This window comes from Poecilia mexicana, unplaced genomic scaffold (assembly GCF_051168715.1).
Source record: "Poecilia mexicana isolate PSO_F unplaced genomic scaffold, ASM5116871v1 scaffold_8, whole genome shotgun sequence".
NCBI classification, from domain to species: Eukaryota; Metazoa; Chordata; class Actinopteri; order Cyprinodontiformes; family Poeciliidae; genus Poecilia; species Poecilia mexicana.
Window position 1 is genome coordinate 14,069,359 of NW_028263377.1, and position 25,769 is coordinate 14,095,127.

The window sequence follows — 25,769 nt, forward strand, 5'->3', positions numbered from 1 at the left end:
TAAACTGTAGGAGTTGGGTTCAGTGAGTTATATCTACCATCTAGACTAAAACGTATTGTATTTTAATATTACATTTTAAATAAGCACAGAACGGAAGGGCAAAATATGAAAATCTCTTCCAATCGAGTTGCTTTTCCATTGAGAAGAACAGTATGACATCAAATGATAGAACAGGACTTTAAGTCTTTATTTCACATTTCAATACTCTTTATAACACCGCCGGTCGTGATGACGCCAACAGCCGCTTAACAGTCACGGTCGTTGCTGTTTTATGAATTGGTGTGTGTATCAACAGGAACGTGTACTTATTGCAAAAAGGGTGGAGAGGTATTATCTGATGCAGTGGTCCCCAACCTTTTTATTACCACGGACCGGTGGTTGGGGACCACTGATCTGATGGTAAAGACTGAGATGTTTCAATCTGTATAGTAAAAAAAACTAAACATCTGTAAGCACTGCAACCACAAACAGCCGAACAAGATAAAGGAAACAAATTCCAACGATGCATAGTAAATAATTTCAAATGAAATGCAAACAAGAGTTTTGATGAGTAAGTCAATCAAAAGGAGAGTAAAACTTAAAAACCCGGTTACACTGACGTTCGTTAAAAACCAAAGCGTAGCCCTTAAATAAAATCTCACCCTCTTAGGTTTTCACAGGAAGCTGTAAATATGCATTCAAGGTATTGCTTCAGTCCAGTGGTAGGATCAACATGCATATGCCTTTTTTTTTTAAAAAAAGTCTTAAGAGACATCAAGAGAGCTATATTTAGTTTTTTTGTAGCTTACTTTCCTCCATCTTCACTGAATACTGAAATATTTCTTCTTGTGCAAATCAACCCTGCTGTGTAACATTCATCCATCGGACAAATCCGACCGAAATGCTTCGTCAAAACGTCTGTTTTGTGATTGTGCAGCCCCTTTACGTGAAAGGAATGAAGAATAGGTCCGAGGAAACAAACGGATTTTCCAGGCACAAAGAGGGCGGGGTGGCTGAGGAGGGGCTGTAGAGGCGCTACACGCACACGGCGCTCCCGTTAACTTGAGCCGCGGGTCGCTGGAGGGCGGGGCTACGAGAGGGGCCGCCGGGAGGAGGGACGGGCCCCCGAAGGGGCTCCGCGGAGTTTCCCCTCACACTGATGTGCTCCCATCCTCCCTGCAAGACAAACACTTGGAGAATTATTGACAAACCCTTTCAGAACCCAGAACATCTTCTTCCACATGTTTGCTGTATCCCTCTATATCATTGGTTACAAGTTTATGATTGCAATATGAATCATTTTTGCAATTGTTTAAATAAGGTGATTTGACAAGGAACTATGAAGTAAAAAATAAAAAAGCCCCAACTCACCCCTATGCCGTAGTCCCAGGACAGGCCCTTGGGTGCCATGGGCCCCACACCCAGCCTGTGGCAGACGGATCCAGGAGTCTCAGTAGGAAAGCCTGGAACTCCGTCTGCGATGATCCAAACCTCAAAGCAAAAAGAAAAAATTTAATGTTTTGTCTTTAGATGAAGGTATTCTTGACATCTTCTAGGTCAAATACAAATTTTAAATGCAAGTGTGTACCTGGTCCAGCGGTCCCACAGACACCTTGGTGACGTTGTTAGAGATGAGCTCCCATGCAGAGCCCTGAGGGTAGCTGGGCGTGAGGCCCTGTCTGTACCACAGGTTACCTGAAAGACATCAGTCAACATGTTTGATTTATTTATTTTTTATTCAGTAGTTTGAAGACGCAAAGCAAACCAGATCGAATGAAAACTCACCGTTGTCATCGACGGCAAACACGGAAGTCCGGCCGACGGACAGCTGTCTGAGGTTCTGCCTCGGAGGAGAGGGGATGTGGTACCAGCATTCTCCTACAGAGCGAGAAAAAGCTCCTGAGATAGTCTGAACTCAACCCTGAATACCCATATTTATGTTTCAGTGATTTATTAGGTCTGACCCACAGATTAGCTTTCATGTCCAACTGACCTGCAGGGTTTTGTGGAGACACGGATCCTCTGTAGAACACGGCTCCATCCCTCGCGATGGCCCACACCTGATTGGCTCCTCCGATGGAGATAGACTTAAACGGCTGATCTGTGCCTACATGGAGCCAGGAGCTTCCCTATGGGAGCAGAAACACTTCCAGAAATTCTGACCCACAAATCCATAAGCCATAGACGATATATTCTCAGGACGTGATAAAAAAAAACACAGATTTCTCACCGCGGGGTTCTGGGGACTCACACCCAGCCGACACAGGACATCTCCTTTGTCACTGAGGGCCCACACGGGGACCTGCTCCATTTTGCTCTGGGTCAGACACGGCATCAGAGAGATGTCGCTGAGATGAATCGGTGGCACCATCTGCCACGGACCTCTCACCGTTATCTTGCACCTCCTGGATGACGAACAGGTCACTGTTAGCGTGGAAGTGGAGTCACGGACTGGAGGAAGGCGAGTACTTACCTCGTCCATCTTCGGCGCCTCACAAAGTCCTTCATGGTTTTGTGGCCATGAAATGTCCTGTAGGAAAGGGACAAGTCAGACAAATGGCTAAAATCTCCTCTGTAGTCAAACCTCGAGAAGTAAATGTGTCATACGTGGGAAAGTCCGCAGCATACTGCCAGCCTTCTTTGTCTGTTCCTCCAGGAACACTGAAATCCACAGCCCACTCCGACACCTAAAGCAGCAGGAAATGAGAGCAAACAGAAAGAAATCACTGTATAATATCCTTATACATTATTAGTTTCTAGTCCTAAATTGCCACATTTGCAAAGAATTAACACTAATGTTCACTAAGAATTTATGACAGATATTTGTGAACAGGTCAGGATTTAAACACGAAACCTACAAAACTTAGTCAATAAGGATGGATAGATGGATGGATGAGTAAAAGGGCGAAGGGGTGGACAGAGAGACAAACAGATGAACGGTTATATGGACAAGGTGGATGAATTTGGGTATTGAAATGCAAACATTTCTCCTCCATTTCTCTATTCCCCCCCCCACATTTGCTCAATAAAATTGCAAACTTGCTAAAACTTTCCCAAACTGCTGAAGATACCCGTTAAAATCTAAACGCTGGATAACATTTCAGTCAGGAGGTAAAGTTGGGAGTCCTCTTACCCAGGACCACTGAGGGGACGGAGGGTGTGTGCTGCCTTTGGTGCATTCCTTCAGGCCGCTCTCATCACTCCACATGGGGCGATCGGTAGGAAGTCCTCTGTAGGATTTATTGTTATGAAAAATGTACTGGGATGTAATATTAACGCATGCCAGCAATTAGAAACATCTGTAAAATGAAGGAGACCTACTTGTCAGTGTAACCAGTCATTGGGTTCCATCGCTGATTCTCATACACATGTACACTCCTGACATCAGTCTGTAAGTGAATCTCAGGGTTGACTGCAGCAGAAAACACACACAAGGTCATTTTCACGGACTAAAGAGTCAGCAGCTGGATGCTGGCGCATTTCCCATTAGGATCACAATAAAAACACCAAAAGGAAGTGAAGATTTTGCTTAGCAAATGATCTAAATGTTAGTGCAGCATTTCTGTAAATCAACAGGAAATGTTCCTGTCTGAAGGACGTGCGTTACCCGAGCTGGGCTGTCGCCCAAAGCTCCCGCTGTAGACCCAGGCAGTGCCGTCCCACCCGATGCCCCACACCAGCCCCAGACTGTTAGACTCTATGCAGCGCAGGTGGCCTGGGATCTGGCGCCAAAACCTGCAGCAGCGCACAGGCGCACGCACCCAGTGTTAGTCCCAGCAGTTAGTACATAGAGTGGCAAAGAGACAGGCGAAAAGTTATCTGGCGACATATCAGTAAGACAACAAAAAGCAAAAGACTGGAAATCGAGGCGACGAGGATTTTACTGAATCTCAGGGCAAAGCAGAGGAACAGAATTCAGTCTTTGGTATCTGGCTCACATAAGGTCGCAGGCCAGAGGGTGAGCCGCTGCCTCCAAAGAGAGGGACGGCTCGTGTACCATGATGTCTCCCTTGGAGGTGGTGGACCACAGCGCCTGTCTGGTCGGAGCCCCAGCAATCCCTCGCCACTCACAGCAACAGTCCGACAACAGGTCCAGCTGTTGGACAAGAAACGTGAGAGACACGTTGCGCGACACTCGACATGCAACGCTCTACCCAACTGTTTCGCCAGTTTTTACATGATGACGAAAGTGTTACCCAGTCGTTCATTTCCTTCCCCGACGGCGCTGCCAGTATCAGTGGCCATCTTTGTTTAGTTCTTTCGGCTGTGTACACGGCAAAGGTGTAGTGGCAGTCTTGCAGAACCGGTACCAGCGCCGTCACTTCGTTTATGAACACCTGAAGGTACTGAACATGCATCAACAATGAGTCGGTAGTTATACATTTGGTACTTCTGGTCTTGTTCTTGTTGCTGCCCTTCCTTCTAAACCAGGTCAGCACATGAGAACCAACCTTTTTCTCATCATATTGAGTGTAATAGACAAAGAAGATGCTGTCCTTCCTCCCATCCGACTTGGTGGATTGCTCAAGAGCAACACCTACATCCACCCAGCGTTGTGGCTTCCAGTCTCTCCACCAGCGCAATGCCCCTTTACGCACCCACACCGACTGGTAAGGAACCAGGAGAAAATAATTGGAATCTGTTCACCCCTACAGCAAGAAGGAAGACAACTTTTATTTTACTTACGTTGCTTCTCTCCAAAGGTTTCCTAGTGATCTCTTGATGTTGCGGCTTTTGAGGCTGCTCGCTCCAGGCTGCAGATTGCACCGGAGTCAGAGACAGGGAACTACTGAGAGGACCTGATGCACAAACGTAGAGGTGTAAGAACTCGGGGGGGGGGGGGGGGGAACAAAAAACGTCCCTAACCAACCAGGGAGGACGAAGCACCTACAGAATTCCTGAGTCATCGCCTATTTCTTTTTGTTTTACTTCAAAGCAGGTAGACTTTCTCGTAGTCTTTTAAACTGGTCTTGCTTAGTGGCTTCTCAAACCTTTAGAAGGTCTTTCAAATGTTTTTAGGACATATTTAACTGCTTCTTTTATTATTATTAATTTCTAAAAACAAAGTAAATGCATCCAAATCTTAAACTAAACCTGTGAGTAGGACTGACTCAACCACTTCAAATGATTTCCAGAAAGTCTGGGAATCAGCAGAATGCAAGGCAGCTGCTCAATCTGTCAATTAAAGATACCCTAAAATACCGAAAAATGTAAGTGGTATGAAATTTTTTCCCTCCTTTTTCCCTGTTTTGCTTCTTCGTAAATTGTTTCTCAGACCAGATTATCATTATAATAATTCCCATTCAGGAATCACAATCCCATCATCATACAGCCTCAGAGACTGGCTGCCCACGTACCTGTGGAACTGAGCCAGCTGATCCGTGAGCTCGCATCCACATCGCATCCTCCACCGGACACCCACGCCCACACGGGTCCATCCTCTTCCCCGATGCCCTGCGAGTTCTCCAGGGTTCCCAGGACGTCGCTCAGTGAACGCCCTGCTGCCTGTGCGCTCCGAGCCGCCCCCGCCCCCTCTAGGTCCACGTTCATAAAGGGGACGTCGTGCCCAGTGGCCGGAAGGGTGGGGAGCACCGGAGCTGGAGGCAGCTCCACGCCGTCTTCCTGCGGCATCTCGGTGATGGACGGCTGCGTTGTGGAGGTTCTGTCGCGGTCCGACACCAGGCTGTTGATGAAGCTGTCGCTGGCTGGGATGAACGCTTTTGGAGCGTCTTGCTGGGAGGCTGAGGACGGTTGTTTTACCTCCTGAGGAGGTGCAGATGGGTCGCCGCCCCCCAAGGGGACGATAGAGGGAGCTGCTGCTTCCAGTACGGGAGTAGCGCTGTGCTCCGAGTTAGTCGGACCCAACTCTGAGTCTGAATCAGTGCCACTTGGTGCAGAGCCTTGTGAGGTCTCAGTCAGGTGGCCACTAAACTCACACTCATCCCTTATGAAAACACAAAGGGAGTAATAACGGGTTGATTAAGGTCAGGTTATGAGTTAGTGGAGACTTGGTTGATGTTACTCTGCAGACCTGGGTGGAATAAGCTCTTTATTGGTGCCCCACTGGGCAGAAACGGGGATCCAGCCATTTCCACTCGGCTCAGCCTGGGTCACACCCATCCTAAAATACAACCCACGATCCTCACCAACGGCCCAAACCTAACAGACAGAGACAAAGAGAGGTCTGTGTGGAAGAACAGCAGTAAAATAAAACAAAACAAAACAAAAAAAACAAAGGTTGTCTGGTACCTGTTAAACACAGACAGTGAAGTGTTCTTTATTTACTGAGCTGTTTCATCAATTCACCTCCAGTAATCCCACAAACTACAATTTAATCAAACCGTTTTTCCAACAGACCAATCAGAGCAGCTGTTACTTTATAAGGCCATATACTGTAACTCCTGCTCTGGCTCCGTTAAGCCTTCCCCATAACTGAAACCCTGAAACATGAAATATGGGATTTGATGACGACGCCTTGGCCAGCTTCTAATTAGGGAGTCTCCCATATGTAAGGCCAGTGGGAATACAGTCTGGGGATATTTAAGGCTGGACCCTGAGGTGCGACTGCTGAGGGGACATTGGCCAGAGCGACACGCTGTGCTCGTGTTACAGTGCTGCTGACGGGAAGCGAGGCGGAGGGGTTGGAATGGGCCGAGGAGAGGTTTGGGAGCAGTTGGGGACGGGGGGGAGGCGTTGGTGGGAGGTGCGGGGTTTGCAGCGCAAGCAAAGTCTTCAGCAGTGAGACACGGAGTGAAGAGTTTCTGCTGTCCTGAAACCAGATCCAGGCAGACGGTGAGGTGGCTCAGGCAGCGGAGAGGCACAGTTCAGAGTGGAAAGAGAAAAGTTTTAATAAACTTGCCAGGTTAGAAAACTTGTAGAAAATATATTTAAAAGCTTTAATAATGTGTTTTGGCATCTCTGCTTGTTTTTTTTAGCATGCTTCATTCTATTATAGGGGCACAAAGAGCAGAAGTACACGAGGTGCGACAAATTTTGTCACATTTTATGTTGCACCCACAGACCTCAGTGTATTTTATTAGGATTTTATATGACAGAGCAACACAGACAAGCACATAACTGTAAAATGTGCAACAACAAGGATGTAGGAACAACAAGGATGACATGCTTATTTTTCTTTCTATCAAAACAAAATCTGAAAAGTGTGGTGTGAATGTATTTTTAGGCATCGTGAATCCGTAACCGCGTTTTGCTACAATTACATGCGTTACAGTTTTCTTGTCTCTAGATACAGAATTGCGTTTCTGTCCTTCCTTCTTTGCTAAACAGCCCAAATTCATGCAGAGGGATGCAAAAAGACGACGAATGTGATTATGGCACAGCACTCAGAGTGGCTTTCTTCCAGGTTTGCCTAATATTTAGTGTCATCCATGTCCCCATCAACCCCGCCCCGCTCCACTGGATCTGCTTAAGGACAGCATCTCCATGATGCTGCAAAAACTATGTTTTACTGGTGTTGAAGTGTTAATCTCCATGAAAGTTACACAGTAAAGTTGAAAACTGATCAGTGAGCTACTCCTCCTTAAAGCCTGGATTGGTGGAGTCAACAACTCAGACTTATCGCCCGATTCTGGAGTCTTCCCCAGCGGCTCACACAGCCAAGCCCAACATTAAATATGACTAATAATAATTAGGGTTTGTCGGAGACCAATTAGAAATTTGAACCATACTTTTCACAGTTTTACTTGGAAAAAAATGTCAAAACAAAATTTTTCTTTCAGATCGTAATCATGCCCTATTTTAAATTAATTCCCCAAGTAAAAATACTTAAAAAAAAATTCTCCTCCAACCTGGTCATTGAGTCCCACGTCCACCATCATCATCTCCCCTCCGATGCTAATCCAGCCAGATCCACAGGGGTTGTGGGAGTTTACGCCACGCCTGAACCACACCTGGACACACACGCACACACACAACCGCTCCAGTCTGCACACGTAGCCGACAGGTAAACCAAACCTACTCAGATCATTTCAGACGTCATCACAGGTTTACCTTAAAGTCCTTTGTGACCACCCACACAACGCTGACTCCGACGGCCACGTGAAGAGCCTCCACCTCCTTTGAGGGCGACTCCACTTCCAACCAGGAGGTACCTACGGTGGAACATACACAATGCACAATGCTCTGTAAAATGAGTTGCACCGTAAAACCAAAACGTCACATTTCACTTACAATATCACCCATTAATAGAGAATTACAATGGGAAAATAATTAACAGAGCTTCGAATACATCATTCATAGAATTAAAGTGTTTAAAATGACCATTTCTCAGATGAAAGGATAGGGGGAAAAGAACAAAAAAAAAAAAAAAAACGATTGGAGTGTGTGCCACGGTGATGAGGACCTGTCGGGCTGTCCAGACTGAGGCCTGTACGAACCAGCAGGTTTCCATCCCACAGTAAAGCCCAGAGAAGATCCCCAGGGCCGGCTGACAACTGAGCCACTTCTCTGGGCACCTCCACTTCCTCCCAGCTGGTGCCCTCCGGCACTCGGGGGTGGATTCCCTCCCTGAACCACACCTGTGCAGCACAAGTCATTTTAGCAGATTGTTAAATCCGGTCACATTTGGTAAACAGGATTTTAGGCATGAAATCAAGATCTTAGGTTTCAGTTCCAACAATTACATGTTGCATTTTAATAAAGTATTAAATGTTTTTAATTGAGCAAAATAACTATTTCTTGGCTCTCTTGGGTTGGAAAAGTTAGTAGTTAAGCCTTTTGGTTCATATGAAGTTATGCTGCCCTCTTGTGGCCATGCATGCTCAATAAAGTGATGCCCGACATCGTGTGTTGATAAAAACCTGCAAACCACAGCGAAACCATGGTCAGTGGAGCAAACATTCTCAGAGATGATAAGAAAAATTATTTGTTTTACTAAAAACAAATATTATAGGTTTTGTGGGAAGCTAATAATTCCCCTAAAACGTAAAGCGAACGTATGGGTTTGTGTCGGAAACATAAAACCTCAGCTGCTGTCACCTTGTGACTGACCTGCCCTTGCTGTGACACGCCCCAGAGGTATGGGTACCTCCCTGACTGGTCACTCATCTCCCAGCCACCACAGCTGATGTCACAGAGCGGCAGCGGGGGCTTCTTAGGGCTATCCAAAGGGATCTGCAAGGAGACAGTACTGGCCTTACAAAACATCAAATTAGCTTTGACTTACAGTCGCCATGGAGAGTTTTCTTGGTATGCAAAGTGCCAAATAAATATCCACATACCAGCAGGTGAAGTAATAAGGCAGCACTCAAAATATGTACAATAAAAATGCTTCTGTACTGAGAAAAAAAAAAAAAAAAAAACTGAAGTAGGTATGGAGGAACTGCAGAGATCCACAAATCTGACCTTCATGGAAGATTGGCAAGAACAAAATTATTTAAAAAAATAGAAGTAAGAGGTCCTATTTGAAGTTCTGTAGAAAAACACAGTGAATATTTTGAAGAACATGCTCTATTTGGGTTGGATCACAATAAAAATATCTGACCAACGTGACAAAAGCATCTCAATCAGAAGCCTAACACAACATATCACTTGTCCACAAAATCAGAGCAAATGATAGCTTGAGATGGTTGGATTTACACTTGGAGGTTCTTTATCACTAGGATAAAGTTAACTAGGGATTTGGGGGATTATAATGTGAAAAGGATAATTAAGAATTGTGTTTTCTGATGGAAATACATTACCTTCCTTCTCTACTCCCTTTTGTGGAAATTGTCAACAGCTGCACATAGACAGTCACAGAGAGTAATCGGTGCTTGGCTAACCTTTGCCCATGTGCCTTGTGCTGTGTATCTTCTGTAGCGGATCCATCGTCTGCGGCGGACACAGGAGTTCCACTTCTTGTCTGGGGAGAAGTTGGCTGGAAAATCCACAGCGTACTCCCAGCCCTACAGAAGGAGGGAAACAAAAATGCTTGGCGGAGGACGAAAATTTACTCCACTCAAAGAGAAGTAGAAAACGAAAAAAAGAATAAGTTAAGTATAAGCGGAAAAAAATGCTGATGAAAGTTTCAGGTATTTCTCACCCCAGTCTGGCCGGGTTCTCCACAGCTCTGATCCACATACCAGTCACCTTCCCACTCCCAGCTGCGGGACGGCAGCTGGAAGCTGTGGAGTGGCTGTGGGTTCATCCCAGTGACGTCGCTCCAAGGCCAGCGGTCAGTGGGCAGCAGGACGTCAGTGAAGCCGTCCACTGGGTTCCATCTCTGACAGTAAACACACACATGACAAAAGAATACATTTCAGCATTATTTAGATAAATCCAACAGCCTAGAAACAGAGGGTTTTGTTTCGGGATCTTTTGGCCTTACCTGGTTCTCGTAGGTCTCCTCGCGGTAGCGGATGGAAGTTTCACTGGGCATTATGTTCAGATAGATGTGGTGATCGCACCCGATGCCCCAGCAGCGCCCCTTGCCTGCAGTGACGCGCTTCAGCTCCAGCAGCAGGTCGTCAGCGCGGACCCAGCGCTGGCCAGCTGTGGAGAGGCTGTACACTCTGCCGTACACATCCACGGCCCACAGCAGCGTGATAGGCATGGCGGCTCCTAACGGAAACAGAGGACAGCACTCGTGGCTTTTTGCTACATAATATGTGTGGTTAAAGTTTGATGATAACGAGGGATGGCGGTGAGTTACAAACTCATTAGATCTCCCTCAATTTAAATTTAGCTTCAGAAACGTTGACCACGTGATGATAACAGCAGCACCTTTAAATTTCATGTAGCAATTTTGAAGTTTCTCTCTTTCTCTCCCTGCTTGGCAGCTCTCATTAGCAGATTACCTTCATTGCACCTTTTGATTTCAGCTTAAAGAGTAAATAGCTTTTTCATAGACTTAGTTTACTAAATCTGCATGACATATTTCAATTAATTTAAATATTATTTACTGAAATGCTCTTCTTTATTTTTCTTTTGATATATACCTCCGGGAGCAAGAGGAGAAATTGGCAATCTCAACAGCATAGTTTAGCTTCCAGAATTTCACAAACATAATCAAAGTTACAAGATGTTTTATTACCTGTCTTATTATACAGATGACTGCCTTCTTTGAGGCATTGGGATATGTGTAAGTTTCATCAGCTTTTTAATGCTTTCAGCAAAATATTTTAAAATGCTGACTTGTGACTGAGCAATAATAATAATAATAATAATAATAATAATAATAATAATAATAATAATAATAATAATAGGTAACACTTTATTTGAAGGGGGGTGAATAAGACTGTCATGACACTTTCATAAACATGACATAACACATGTCATGAACATGAATAAGCCTTCATGAATATTTATGACTGTTGTCATAAAGCGTCATTCGGTAAATTATGACACTTTTAATACAAAGTTGACATTTTTCAAAATGTCTTTGTTATGACAACTTGACATTAACCAAGAAATCATTACTGTTATAAAAGTATTACTGATTGCACTTTAAAAATGAGGTAACTTTATGTTAAAGGTAAAGTTTGAACAGTAATGATTTCTTGGTTAATGTCAAGTTGTCATAACAAAGACATTTTGAATAATGTCAACTTTGTATTAAAAGTGTCATAATTTACCGAATGACGTTTTATGACAACAGTCATAAATATTCATGAAGGCTTATTCATGTTCATGACATGTGACATGTCATGTTTATGACAGTGTCATGTCAGTCTTATTCACCCCCTTCAAATAAAGTGTTACCCAATAATAATATAATCTCGTTAATTTTGTTGATAGCCCAACGTAAATAGGACGAAACAATTTGGTATTATTTTGAAAGTCCAGACCGGAAATCAAGCTTTTATTTTGACTGGTGCACTTGACAGTTGCTTTATCGACTGATACTAATCCGCTAGGACACTAACAATCACTATAGCAAAGCTAGCCTTATCCGTTCAATTGGGCCTTTATTTGAAAAAATATGTTTAAATTAAACCATCCGCTGAACTTTATAATAAACTTAGCTGCAGATCCATGTGGTCATTTTTTTATTTTCTTCTATACATACATGGGATGTATACACAGTAGAGTCTGGGGTGTCAACCAGCAGCCTACCTGAATATTTACTGGACCCGATACGCGGTTGTCATGGGAAATACCAATAGCGTCATGACATCAGGTGCGACAGCACATGCTGCCATCTGCGGGACCCATCCTGCGACACATTCAGAAGCAATGTTTATAAGCATTAAGTGCCCAAAAGCCATGCTAAGATGCAGGAAAGCATAGGTAGGATGGAAATGCCGCAAAGTGGGCTATAAGCAGTTTACATCTTCAGTCAGTCGGCTGCAGTCAGATGGCCTAAACCTGCAGGGGACGGTCAAAAACACAAAACATACTTACGCATGCTCATGAACGACACCTCTGGGAAACAACAAATAAAAACCCGGCGTCATTCATCCACAGAGCGGAATTTATTTCATATTGTGGACTAGAGGATTGCCCTGTCCAACTCTGGACGCACAACAGGAAATGGAGGAAGTGCTGTTGTGATTGGATACAACGCTGCAGGAGTGCGGGATCCCTCTCTCTGATTGGTCCAAACCGAAGGCCTTGGTATTTTTTTACTCTCGCTGCTACTGACAAGCGGGTTTGCTTTAATAATTTATTCAGCGGCGGGTTATTAATTATTGAAGGTCAAAGCTTGGTGACAGATGACACCAGGGTGTCACAAAACACCATAAAACAAACAAACACTTTGTCTTCTGATCAATATATAGACTGGAGAATTTTGTTTGCTATAATAATGCTATAATATTACTTAATGCAAAAATATTTTCAACATAGCATTGATGTTTAGTGTTTTGTGCCTGACATGTGAGCGGTGAAAGAGTTCCTCACAACTGATGGATGTTTAACTATTTAAAAGGGCAGCAAAAAAATAATCTATTCACTGTGAACCTTTAATCTGTATGTGAAATAAGTTGGAAACCATGAATTCAAAAGATTTAAAGTATTTGAAATATTTACATGCTAAGTATCAAAATAGTTCATCTCAAACTTTCAGAATCTGCAATAAACCGTGTAAGGGGGAACTATAATACTACTACTAATAAAAAAAACAAACAAGTTTTGTGTTTTGTTCCTTTGATTTCCTCTCATAAATGAAGCCCATTGAACCTACAGGTGTAACTTATTTGAGTTGAAAACAGAAATTTAAAAGTGTCCAAACATTTTCTAGCCATAAAATAGGTCAGTGGTTCCCAAACTTTTTCTTCTGCGCCCCCCCAGTGGTTTCCAAACATATTCTGCGCCCCTCCCACCCCCCTATGGATTACAAATGGCTGTCTGGCTGAAACGACGCGTGTGACGGGAGGAGGGGGGGGGGCATCGACTTTTTGGGGGGCAAAATGAATGTACATAGCTGAAAATAGACACCAACATCGGTAGCCTACAAGGTACTTGTTAAGCTTAAGGTTCTGTATTGATATTAGCTAGTCATTTTTTAGCTAACATTACGTGCATCCAGCAGCTTTACTCAACTCAGTCGGTTAGTTTGGAGGGAAAAACTGTGAAAAGTTCTTTGCGTTTTGCTGGTTTGCTGCCGTGATTCTAACAAACCTACGTAGCTCCGCACAGCAGCAGCAGGTCTCCTTCACAGGTGTAAACCCAGCGCGAGCGCTCATGTTGCGTTTAAAGGCGGCTCGGAAAAACAGGTTACAACATGTTAACAACGGATTAAACAGTTTTAACTGCTGATAAAAGTGACAGAGGACACAAATATGGGAAGTGTGGAAGCCTCTACTGTATCAAATTGACATAGGAATAACAGAGAGTTGGCCATTCTAAGGTAAAAACCCAGCGCATACAGAGTTCATGTTTTGTTTTGTTTTTCATCCAGACGGCTTCCCGCGCCCCCCCTGCAATGACACGGCGCCCCCCCTAGGGGGCGCGCCCCACAGTTTGGGGACCTCTGAAATAGGTCAATAAGCAGGCAAACATTGTTTTAGTTTATAACTTCAAAGAGACAAAATGACTTGTAAGTTTTGTGAATTTTGAGGAATAAGTGTTTGTCCACGTATTAACAGCATAACATATTAAAACAAAAATTATAAAAAGTAACTATTATCAGATATTATAGCCAATAGAGGTTAAACGTACTATATTTGTGTATCCTCTCCTGTAGTTATTTAATGGTTCTTTCCCTTATAGTTTCATCCTCTGGATCAATAAACCATATGAAAATTAGTAAACAGAGTTGGTGATGTTTTAAGAGATAAACCAACTGCTTATTATTCCAATGATAATAATAAATGATGTAATTAAAATCAGCTGGCGACAGGAGGCAATGTCCTCCGTGATAAAGAGGTTGGCACTGCGGTGCGCTGCGTGCAGCAGGATATGGCAAGCTAATTTTATTTTTATTCTATGTCCTTAACAACACGTATCATTTGGGCCTGCCATAGAAATGCATAGAGATCAGTGTATTGCCTTGCGAAGGGATAGAGTATATATACATATGACCACCATCAAGTATTTCGGTTTTGCAACATTTGCAAGTATACATTAAGTAAATTAAATATATACATATATGGCTTGCCATACATACTTTGTTTTTGTGTCCTATCCCTTTAAGAAGCCTTTCAATGCGCAGAGGCGCAACAGCAGCCCATCACATGATTCTTCTCTTGTGACAATCCAGACAGAAAGCAAAAGCCTGTCTGACTTCTACCTGAGTTTTTAGGTGCTACGATGGTGCGTAGCTTCTGTTTGGGCACCGAAGCAACAACTTCGAACACTAAAATGGAATTAAGTTAGCCGTTTCCATAACAACTCGGATCATTCCCGTCGTAACGGAGGACATTCGGTGAAGATTTGGGGTTGTTGCGTCGCTTCAGACAAAGTTGGCGCATGGAGAGAGACGAAGTTTCATTTTTGCGCAGCGTATTTTCTTTGTTTTTTCCGCGACGAAGCCTCAGCCAGCATCGCACAGCGTTTTGGTTGACAAAAGCCAAGTAGTCAAAATTATTTTTGTTACTCCAGTTTTATTCACTTAAGAAGCAAGATAAAAATAATAATAAAAAGACGAGATAAGGACACGCTACTTCGGGTGAGATGGTGGACAACAAACCTCTCCTTCAGGACAGACCTCCCGCCTACAACGCCGTTCCGGGGGGGCATGAGTACGGCCCGCCGCAGCAGCCGCACGGCTACGGAGCCATCCCCGCTGCGGCCCCGCCGCCCTACCACTACCCGGATGGCCCAGGCAAGTAGCACCGTTTATTTCCCCTCACTGACCAGAAAGTTAACTCTCCAGGCGGGACGCCCGCTTTCGCAGGGAAACGGGGCTTGATTTCTACTCGAACGCGTTTTATGTAACCTTTTGCAGAGGTTTTAATTTGCCTTTGAAGATTTTGTTACCAGGCGATTCAAAGTTTCGCATGCGCAGTATGTGAAGAGAAATGATTGTGATGCTAATTATTAGAATAAATTAAAGATGAGCAAACTATGCTTTTAAGTGACCTTTACTCATCTTAAAAAAAATAATAAAACGCTTTATGTTTGGTGCAATTGTTTTTCTAAATATGTTGTTTGTGAGGTAGGAAGCCATTCCCCGACTGTGATTGTGTGAGTACGGCTTCTATGCAGGAAGTGCACAAAAAAAAACAACTCCTGGTTCTTGTAATTGCATGAAGTTTCCTGTTTTTTTATATTTTTATTATTTTATCACTGAGCTGCCTCCTTTCTAGTGGATTAAATCAGTCTGTCAACTTGTCATCAAATGGCAGGTGTGCGCGCAGCTGTAAGTCTCATTAAAGTGTCAAAGTTCTCAATTGCACTATCTGACCTGCATAGAAGTGGTCAGAAACAATAGACGTGACTTTTTACATTGAAATGAGCCTGACTGTTTCCAGATGTCCAGTTAACACACACTTGCCTTTTTTTTTATTTGTAATACCTGATTATTATACTTGGTCAGCGGATCGATTTTTAGACATCAAAGAGGAAATGTGGTGCAGGTTCATCGATATACAGATGGTAAATTTATAGCCAACATAAAACCAATGGAAAAGAAGATTATCTTAGTTTCTGAATCAGGAGAAACGCATTAGTCAAATTAAAATATTATTTTAACCTTAAATTTGAGAAGGGTATGAATAGGACCCAGCGCTACATCTCAAAGACATGAAATTTATAAAGAAGTGGCATGAATTTAACATTTGTTGCTTTTTAAATTTATAATGATGTGTTTTGAAAAGTAAAAGAACTGACAAACATGTCATGGCATGTGTCAAAAATATAGAAGCATAATCAAACGCTCCTGTTTGATCACCTAGGTAATTTGCAGGTCAAGTAACAAAAATCAGAATTTATTTTTCTTATTCATGAAATGCCTCAGAATTAAGAACTCGCCAACCGAGAGTGTTTATTTTGTTGCACTTATTTTTGATTGATTAAAAATGAGATTGTTGTTTAAAAGATACGCTGCGATGTAAAATGGGGATGATCACAGTGATCCTAAAATGAATTAAAATCCACCCCAACAAAGAATCTGTAGGTGATTAAACCTGAATAACTTTTTTTTTTTTTTTTAAATAGTTGATTTATAGCAACACATATAATTAAATAAGAGATCAGAGTCCAGATTCTCTTATTTATTTTAATTTAATTCATGCCGACACAAAAATGAAACGCAAAATGATAACATGACAATTTTGTTTTTTTGGGGGGTGGCCTTCCAGGATACCCACCGGCTCAGATGGGCCCCGCTGTTTCCCAGCAACCCTACACATCGACCTATGCCATCATCCAGCCCTCCGTAGTGGTGGTGGGAGGCTGCCCAGCTTGCAGGTGAGGACCCACAAACAGCAAAGTATCTGAAACTCACAACTAGCCATTCGTCTTGCAGAACAACGCAGAGGGTCACGCGCTCACCGAGTTTGGTGTGGTTGTTCTCTGCGTTTATTTTTTTACTGCCGTTTCACCTATCGGGAAGCTATCGGCGTAGATAAGATGAGCGAGTATGACTTTCAGTTTTGGGAGTCTCACTGTGGTGAGTCAATGTCCTGTCAGTCAGCTGACTTCGCCCCACGGACATGTGACGGGGCCAAAGGTAGCTGCAGGGTTCAAGTCACACGGACGGCAAAGTAAAATGGAACGATGACTATGTGGAGTTTATTTTTCTGGAACAAACCAAACGGGTTGTAGTTGACATTCTTTACTGTCACATGAAGGACACTTCCTTTTGATTTGGTTCACAACGTAATTAGTTTGTTCCAGGAAACATGCAGCATTTGCTCTCTATCCTTCCACTCTGGCTGCGTCTGAAACTCATCATGCTAATGTAACTAAAACTAGAGTAGAGCTTCGTTTTCCGATTAAATTATCACAGAAGTAATGAGTAGCATCAGTCATACTTCTTCTTTCTGGCATTACAAATACCTTGTGCAAACTCTTGAAGAAACTGCACTGCAGGAAACGGAGTGACGCAATGACAGACCCAACATGCGCTACTTTCTTGGAAATCTTAACATGGCAATAATAACATTTTAAACAATTCTAAGCAGAGTCTTTAGTTGGTAGGATTATAAATACTTTAAATCTGGCTTTTCACTTCTGCTTCCTGAAAAGCTTCCTCCAATGCTAGTAGGTGTTTTTTGTTGTTGTTTTTTTTGCCATCTTTGAGAGACGGTGGCCACATAGAGACGATGGGGAAGCAGTTTAGAGGAAAATGCAGCTGAAGAAAGACCCTTGTCAGTCACCCAGAGCTGCAGTAGGACAGTTTAGATCAAAACATAGTTAGAATAGGCCAGTCAAAGCTAACCCAGTGAGAGAGCTGTGGTAAGACCTCTTTAAATGAATGTCCGCAGAAGCCCTCTATCCAACCTGAGTGAGCTTGAGTTGTTTAGCTTGAGTTGTATGCCAAAGTGGAATTAGTAGAATGTCAAAACAAATTCTTAAATTCACAGTGAACTTGAGGCAAAGTGTTATTCTTGTTCAAACACCCTCATGTCTAAAAGTCGGACCCTTTTTTAAACTCAGCCTTTCACTTCCTGTCTTCTAATTCCTCCCAAAGGCCTGAGGCCACTGTGGTTGTTGTTGTTGCAGTCATAAGACGCAGTTGGCTGTTTTTTTGTTTTTTTTTTGTCACTCTGGGTCAAAGCTGATTAGGAACAGATGTGTAATAAACAAGATGTTTTATTTTTACAAGTTTTTAACGTGTGCAACTTGGATACTCAGCTCTGTCGCTAAATTAATGCTAGCATTTATTGTCAAATTCTAATACTTTTTGGACAAACCTAATAAAAGTAACAAAGACTAAATTTAAATCCTGCTGGGTTTTTAGCACTGCATATGAATTGAACTTACAAAGGAGAATTGCATGAAATAATTTCCCCCCCCGCTTTATATTTCAGTAAATTAGGAATAGAAAATGAAATCATTTTTAAAAGGATCAAAACGGATCTCTTGTAAATTAAGATGTTGGGTCTCTAACATCTTTATAGCCTGTGCAAATAAAGGTCAAAAATTACTTTTCAGTTTGTTGTTCAATATCGTATAATCTAAATAAAAACCTGATACAATCTATTACTTCGTAGGACACTACTGGATCTTCAACAGATTTTGATTTAGATGATTAAAAAAAAAATCAAATGTGTGTTAGATTAGATTTTAGATTTTAAGTTATCTAAATTTCTACAGTAGTTATTCCAAAAGTTGAAAATTCTTTTAGAAGTTTAATTTTTGCAGCTTGAAGCAAATTTTTTTCTGGAGCAAAACCAAGGAGGACAACTTTGACTCGCCGGGTTGCAAAGTTTGCTGCCTCCTGCTCCTCGTGATTACATGGAACGATAAAACCGTTTCCTTTCGAAAACACCAGAATCCATCAATCCATCTCCCCCACAGGGTCGGAGTCCTGGAGGACGACTTCACCTGCCTGGGGATCCTGTGTGCCATCTTCTTCTTCCCTCTGGGCATCCTCTTCTGCTTTGCTCTGCGTCAGAGGAGGTGTCCCAACTGTGGAGCCACATTTGGCTAGAGGGACCAAACCGCAGCGCTCTCACGCACTTCTCACACGCATACATAGTTTATATATATAAAAACGATAATTACAAAACGAATTAGTCAATGAAATCTGTTTTTCATCTGCAGGTTTAGGATGTATTTTATCACGAGTTTCCAGCTGTTGTCAGTGCCTTTGCTACATACAGAGTAATCAGATGCCATCAGTGTTTTTGTTTTTTTTCTTGTAGATGTTTAAGGGATCTGAACAGATTATTTTTATAGTCAGAACCAATTAAACTTTTTTTTTTTTGTCTTAACATTTTTCTTTATTTGCTTGCTGCCGCCATCTTTTAGTTGACTTTGTACTTTGCTTTTTTTGTCAAATGTATGTATGGCTCTGTATGTTCCACGTAGGCATTGGAATAATGCTGTGATTTAAAGAAAAGAAAAAAAAGGATTACCTTATGGACATTACTTTCTCCGGCTCAAACAGTGGACTTATGCCTGACGAAGCATTTTGCCTGTTTCTTTTTTTTTTTTTGGTTGAGAATTTCTTGGGGCCATATTTTGCACTGACAGTTTGTCCAATGATGATTCTGCTGGGTTGAGCTTCTCCAGGGCCAATGCAGACCTCAGGTACACACAATCTGACATGCCCTCGACTTTTACGACCTCATCGTTTGACTTTGGATTTACTTTGGAGAGGTCTGTTTTTGTCAAAGCGCAAGCCCATCTTTCAACAATCTAGAGGATCAAGTAAAGGCTGAAGTCCTCAGATTTTCACCTCCATATTTCTGTGACAAATCAACTTTCCTCCCAGCCAGACAATCAGCTGAGAATGTCCCTGTCCATGTCTTCCTGTGCTGCAGGATCCTGAAAAATGTTTTCATGTCGGAAGAAATAAAATTAAAATTACTGGTATGAAGAAATGGTGTTAGAAAACACACTAAGCATGTTCTTATGATTGAGGTTCTTACTTTTATATGAGTTACTGTAATTAAAAAGTAATGCTATTTGTGTCTTGGATTTTTTTTGTTTTGCAACTTTTAAAACCACAAACTTCTGTTTTTACTTGCATGCAGATAAATATTATGGTCCTTATAAAACCCAGGCTTTCTGAAGTCACGTAATTAGTAAACTGCACCATTTGTTAAAACACAGATGTACCGCGACTAAATATAAAACCACTTGAGTACGAGTGCTTCAGAAAACTTCTGTAAATGACGCCAAACTGAAGAAATAAATCTTTATTTGTTACATAGCAAATTATAAGGATGTGATGGAAAAGCGTACATGTAGTTTTACCATCTGATGGTTGCACAGCTGGAATAAAGTACAGGTAAGTTATACTTTACAGTAAGTATGTAGTATTAAGGCACAAGTGTCCACATTACAAAAAAAAGAAAATGGCCCAACAGGCATTGGATAACAGAGAATCTGTTAAATCTACAAGAGGACCAAAGCAAATCCTTCTGTGCCTTTAAGGACATTTTTACATAATCTTTCTCAAAACATGTCTGTAGTGATTTTCAACAGTTTACAGATTGAAGCCTGAAATGTAGTAGTCCTCCACAGTATTGTTCTCCAACCACAGAATGGTTTCTAACAGTCAGACAAGCAACATCAACGGCATAAATACATCGCAAGATTCTCTGAGCAGTTTTAACTCATCCATGTCTCAAGTGCAACTTAAGATGTGTTCATTTAAATCTCACCGACACAGACCGACTAAAATATAGGCATGGAAAATGTATATATCATAAATAGACAAACATCCGTTCAGGTACTAAAATACTTAGTTTACCGTATCGGTTTGTAGCAGATTCAAATGGCCTTTTTCCCCTCTCCGCCCCGACCCAGGAGAAACTGCTGGGTCAGAAGGGCAGAGGTCAAACGATGAGCTCGGAGATGGATGGAAACGTTGGAGTTCAGATGACGGGCGCAGAGCGATCGTTAGTCACAGTTGGTCGTAGCCTGACTGTTGCAAATGGATTTCCTCCGCTGTGAAGGGCAGACAAGATGCGCGGTTAAAGTAGTTCGAGTGCAACAACAAAAGCAAATGTTGATATTATGCAACCTACGCGAGGAAAGCAGGCGGAGGTCTCGAGGTGCCGTTAGACTGTGCAGCCTGTGGACAAAACGCACACGTCATCATCTGCATCGCGGGCAAGCTCGATGTAAAAGTTCACAAGGAAGCACAAAACCACGACGCGTTACAAAAAACCCACATGATGACAACCCCTTGCTGCTGACGTCACAGTTACACTGATCCAAATGTGGGCGAGTTTACAATCTGAAAACGGTTTTATGGACTGCACAAGAACGGACGGATGGATGAATGGGTTTGACGTCAGCGTGCAAAAACTGTTTGTTACGTCACACGGACTCATGTGGAAGCTGGAGTTTCAAGAAATTCAAGTCTGCTACACAATGAACCATGTTTCTGGTAGCAAGCTAGGTTTTATGAAAAGCTCGTCTCTCTTAAGCCTTCCCACCTTTTGTCACATTACAACCACAATCAACTTAGTCCTACAGACCAACACATAGTGGACAATTAAGAAGAGGAATGTGAAAGGTGAATGCATTTCATTCATTTATTTTGTGACATTTTTTTTAAAGACCGGTCATCCTTTTCCTTCCACTTGGCAACTATGTGCTGCTTTGTGTTGGACTTTGACATCAACAGTTTTGTTTATTTTGAGGGAGAGAGGGGAAAGTAGGAATACTTTTCATTACTGCTAAAACTCTGGGATTACAAAACTTGGGTTTTAGTTGTGCGAGTTTATAATCCGTGAACACACTGTATAGGAATAAAAACAACGGACAAATGGGTCTGACGTTGCCATGCAAATACATGTTTTGTTGCGTCACACGTCAACTCGTGGAACCTGGAGCGTCTGGAAATTCAACTTTGCTCCACAATGACCAACGTAAATGTCTGCCGTTACACGTTAGTCTTTATGCAAGTATGCATAAAAAGGGACAACAAATTCTTGATGCTACATCTTAGTGCCTTCCTGATCCTGTGCTTCTACTGAATCAAACGGGCAAACTTGAATGCCCTGGCTTGTAATAAGCTACTGTTTGTCCAAGCAGTCTTTTGCAATACTAACATTGTGCGCAGTGATTTTGAGATATATTGTGCAGCTCCAAGCAAAAGTATTTGGTGGATTTTAACTAGTAGTTATGCTTTCAGTCAACAGTCTGAAAGGCGTTTCAGCCTGCAGTGCCAAGAATGTCCAGAAGAGGGCAGAAGTGGATAGATATTCCAAGGGCTCTGATCATTTTCTTCACTGTACTCGTCAATACCCAGCTTACATATGCAAAAATGAAGTTTGCCCCTAGTCTTCTCTCTTGATTACTTGAGTGGCTCTCTCTTCTTCCTTATCTATTGATTCCTGTGACTTATCTTTTTTTAAAAAAACAAAACAAAACCAAACGAAACCCAGTGAGGTTGCATTTTTTGTCATGGTGAAAGAGCATTCCAGGGTAACCTCACCTCTCCCCCATCCCCACTGTGACATCTCTCTCTTCACACCTGATCTGGACCAACCTGCATCAGACTCATACAGATTGGGATCAGTTTGTCTCAAAGCGGATGAAAGAATGTGACAAAAAAAAAAATAAAAATCTCAGGGTTTATAAGCTAGCAAGAAAAACAAACACTTTACACTTACAGGTGACAAAAAATGTACACATTGGTAATTGTTAGAAAACAACAATACCTTATAAAAGTGAGGAAAATTCAAGATCGCTGCAGCTACAAGTTTCCTACCAACATAACAGCCACCCACTTGGACACTTCGCTGAACATAAACCAGCGTTTTATAATCTAATCTACAGTTAGAGATCTTTTCCCACACCAGTCTGTTCGGTAATCAGGCTCTCTGTGTGCTGCGGCAGAGGTTTGAGACCGAAAAAGGATTTGAAGTATGAAGATGAATGAACAAGCGAGTCAGATGTTGAAATGGCTGTGAGAAGAACTGAAAGAGGAATGAGCGGAAGAGATGGGAGAAAGGTATCGGGTTCATCGGAGTGAAATTCCAAAATAACTTCCAGCTAGTGACAGAAATTTGTGGGCCACAAAAACATTTGTGCCCTGCACAGTAAGTCTGTTGACACTGGATAAGATAATCAAAGTCAAATGAGAAAAAGGTTCTTTTCATACTATGGAATGATGTACACTGAATGTAAATCTGAAAGTGTTGGAAAATGTGTGAAACACTTAACCGGCAGCGTGCTGCTGCAGCAGGCAGTAAGCTATATGTTTACATGGTTTGTAAGTGATCATAAAGACTCATTTGACCCCGTCGTACTGCAAACACATTTACATCCGTCCAGCTGAGAAAAACTAAAAAGCTTTGGCAGACGGAGAACCACAGCTTTGCCTGCGACTTTGCATACGATGCAAATGAAAGTTCATTTGGAAAGAAGTGAATGTGCTGGAACTGGAAACGGCTGTCAAAGAGCCATTGATCTGATGTTTTTTATTATTTATTTTTTTTTAAATGGATCTGGACTAGTCACTACGATGTTTCAAATGGTATTTTGAAAATCAATTTCTGGGAAAAATACTGTTAAAATAACAGGAATTAACAGGAAATGGACTGAAACTGAACAAGATGCATCATGGTGGTCCGGTGTTTTCTGTTCTTGGTAACCAAAACAAAAAAGGGCCAAAATTTATTTTTCTTTTGCTACTCGCTCACAATTGATAAGTAAACTATCCAAAGGATAAATTGCCTTAATTATCCTTCTCGTCCATCTCATTTGATGTTTCAGAGGCAACCTAATTATCACACAAAGTCCACCTGTGTGTAATTTAATCTAACAACGGACCCAGCTGTTTGGTGATGGTTGTCCGGTGAACAAACACCATCTTTAGGAACAAGGAACCAAATCAGACACATCAGTTCTGCAGATTTCGTAATATGGGAACCTAAATTATGGCAAGCAGAGCAGCATAAAGAGAAGCTGGAGGAGCTGCAAAGATCCGAGAATCAGTCAAGAGGACCACTCTGACATGCACTCTTCAAATCCAGCCCTTACGGAAGAATGGCTGTCCGTAAGCCATTCTTACGGACAGCTTACGGAATAATAACTGGACAGTTATAATAACTGTCCAGTTATTATTGGACAGTTATTATAAAGTCCAATAATAACTGGACTTTATTATTGCTGAAATAAAGTCCAGTTTGCAGTGTGGAGGGGAAAGAAGCTCATGACGCCAAACCTTTTTGGTCTACATGAGACGGTAAACCAACAACCCGAGCAGGTCATCGTCACACCAAAGCACTAATGTTGAAAGAGTGGTTTTCTTTTATCATCATATATAAAATATTGATTTTTACCTTTTGTTCCATTTCACAAAAAAAGCAATTTTGTGTTGGTCTATTACATAAACCCCCCCCCATAAAAAACATTTTAATTTGTGGTTGTAAAGTGACAAAATGAACAATTCCAGGTGCATTATTATTATTATTATTATTTGCAACGGCACTGTTTCTTTCCCCTTTTTGCTTCTTTTTTACCAGAACAGGCTAATCTACATGCAGACAGATGATTACAGTAACTGACATCAGATCTTCTTGGTTCTTCTTCCTTGTAATTTTCCTAAAAAAAAAAAAAAAAAAAAAAAACTGATTCTAACATGAATAATTGTAGTAATGCAACTTGAGGGAGGTGGGGATTTTTTCATTTTTAAATTGCTCACTGTAAAGTGAAGGTGCCAACTTCCTGAAGTATGACAAAATTCCTTTAACACCTGCAGTAAGAAGCAGTTATCACACAGATAAAGTGAGAATATCTCAGAAATAAAACAATAAATATGCACCCTGTGCAAGTTGAAAAATATTTGAACAGTTTATGACTTACTGAATCCTAATACTGGACTGTGTGTCGCCATGCTACACTGAGTATATCTGTGTGTGTTCGTGTTCCCTGGACAGACACATAAAGCTCATCTGACACCACCTACACACACATACAGGTACCTTCATCACCGGTCAAGATAAGGCTGTGCAGCTGAGGGTACTGTAGCCACGATGCTGCAGATATCAAGTGAGACATAAACTTCACAAAGCCAACTGGGCCAGCACAGGAAAAAGCTTTGGCAGAACACAGCAGATTAGATTGTTCTGTACACGGTATCATTCTCAAAACAACTGATTTTTTTGGTTTTTAAACTCTTGCCTTAACTGGACGAGACTCAACATTTCAAAGGACTCCGTTAAGAGCTGTGAAAATGTCGGAGAGATGGCCGCTGACCAAGTCTCCCGCCTGCTGACTCACCGCGTTCTGATCAGAGGAGGTGGAGGACGCTGCCGAGGGCGTGGGGGAGTGCTGGTGGTTATTTGTAGCGACGCTGACGGTGGACAAGGGTTTGCTCCTGATGTTGTAGTAGTCCGTCGGGGGAAGCACCATGGTGGCCTCGTCCGTCTCCGTGTCTTGGTGGTGGAGGTTGACCACGCTCCTGCTGCGGTGAGGGGCAGTGGTCTCACTATGGAGAAACAGGCGGAGGAGGAGAGAAGTGAATTTTATTACCAAGTGGCTCCAAAATGCATTTTAAGTTTCCATTAAAGGGATAAAATTAAAACGCTAACTAGTCAGAAGTGTCAATCATGAAGTACATGGGTTTTGGATACATGAGTGTCATAGTATCATATTCATGATGACAATCGGCTAGTATATAAAAGTTGGCCTGGCCAACTAACAACACATGTGAATAAGTTGCTCAGTCAAGGATTAACTGCCCAACCTTCTTTCTCACTTTCTTTTATCAGTTTTCCCAGAATGCAACTTTAAACAAATAGGAATCAAAAGTTGAGCAACAGGTGAGAACCCAC

General features: G+C 42.1%; 3 protein-coding genes across 4 annotated transcripts in view; 1 reads left to right on the forward strand and 2 right to left on the reverse strand.

Moving 5' to 3' along the window:
• Nucleotides 1–163: 163 nt before the first annotated feature.
• On the reverse strand, nucleotides 164–10,535 carry tecpr1b (tectonin beta-propeller repeat containing 1b). The gene is made up of 24 exons (XM_014980658.2): nucleotides 10,307–10,535; nucleotides 10,022–10,201; nucleotides 9,762–9,884; nucleotides 8,989–9,111; nucleotides 8,342–8,516; nucleotides 7,990–8,090; nucleotides 7,788–7,889; nucleotides 6,011–6,138; nucleotides 5,337–5,923; nucleotides 4,666–4,778; nucleotides 4,431–4,586; nucleotides 4,176–4,325; nucleotides 3,918–4,075; nucleotides 3,587–3,714; nucleotides 3,301–3,391; nucleotides 3,113–3,209; nucleotides 2,587–2,666; nucleotides 2,453–2,509; nucleotides 2,210–2,384; nucleotides 1,973–2,108; nucleotides 1,765–1,857; nucleotides 1,568–1,674; nucleotides 1,351–1,470; nucleotides 164–1,155 (listed from the first exon to the last, which is right to left on the reverse strand). Exons 1-24 carry the CDS (start codon nucleotides 10,529–10,531, stop codon nucleotides 1,015–1,017), a joined length of 3,546 nt encoding a protein of 1,181 aa, XP_014836144.2. The 5' UTR covers nucleotides 10,532–10,535; the 3' UTR covers nucleotides 164–1,014.
• Nucleotides 10,536–14,572: 4,037 nt separating this feature from the next.
• Nucleotides 14,573–19,937, forward strand: bri3 (brain protein I3). The gene is made up of 3 exons (XM_014980661.2): nucleotides 14,573–15,184; nucleotides 16,662–16,770; nucleotides 18,826–19,937. Exons 1-3 carry the CDS (start codon nucleotides 15,034–15,036, stop codon nucleotides 18,956–18,958), a joined length of 393 nt encoding a protein of 130 aa, XP_014836147.1. The 5' UTR covers nucleotides 14,573–15,033; the 3' UTR covers nucleotides 18,959–19,937.
• A 219-nt stretch (nucleotides 19,938–20,156) lies between these two features.
• The window catches only part of baiap2l1b (BAR/IMD domain containing adaptor protein 2 like 1b), a 33,354-nt gene continuing 27,741 nt past the window's right edge, over nucleotides 20,157–25,769 (reverse strand). Inside the window, exons 12-14 of one of the 2 annotated variants that reach the window (XM_088008318.1) lie at nucleotides 25,216–25,424; nucleotides 21,006–21,052; nucleotides 20,157–20,925 (exon numbers count right to left, since the gene is read on the reverse strand). In XM_088008318.1, coding sequence (XP_087864444.1) covers nucleotides 20,853–20,925; nucleotides 21,006–21,052; nucleotides 25,216–25,424 — 329 coding nt within the window. In that variant the 3' untranslated portion in view covers nucleotides 20,157–20,852. The remainder of the gene's footprint in view (nucleotides 20,926–21,005; nucleotides 21,053–25,215; nucleotides 25,425–25,769) is intronic. The other variant, XM_014980659.2, reaches the window with a different exon arrangement.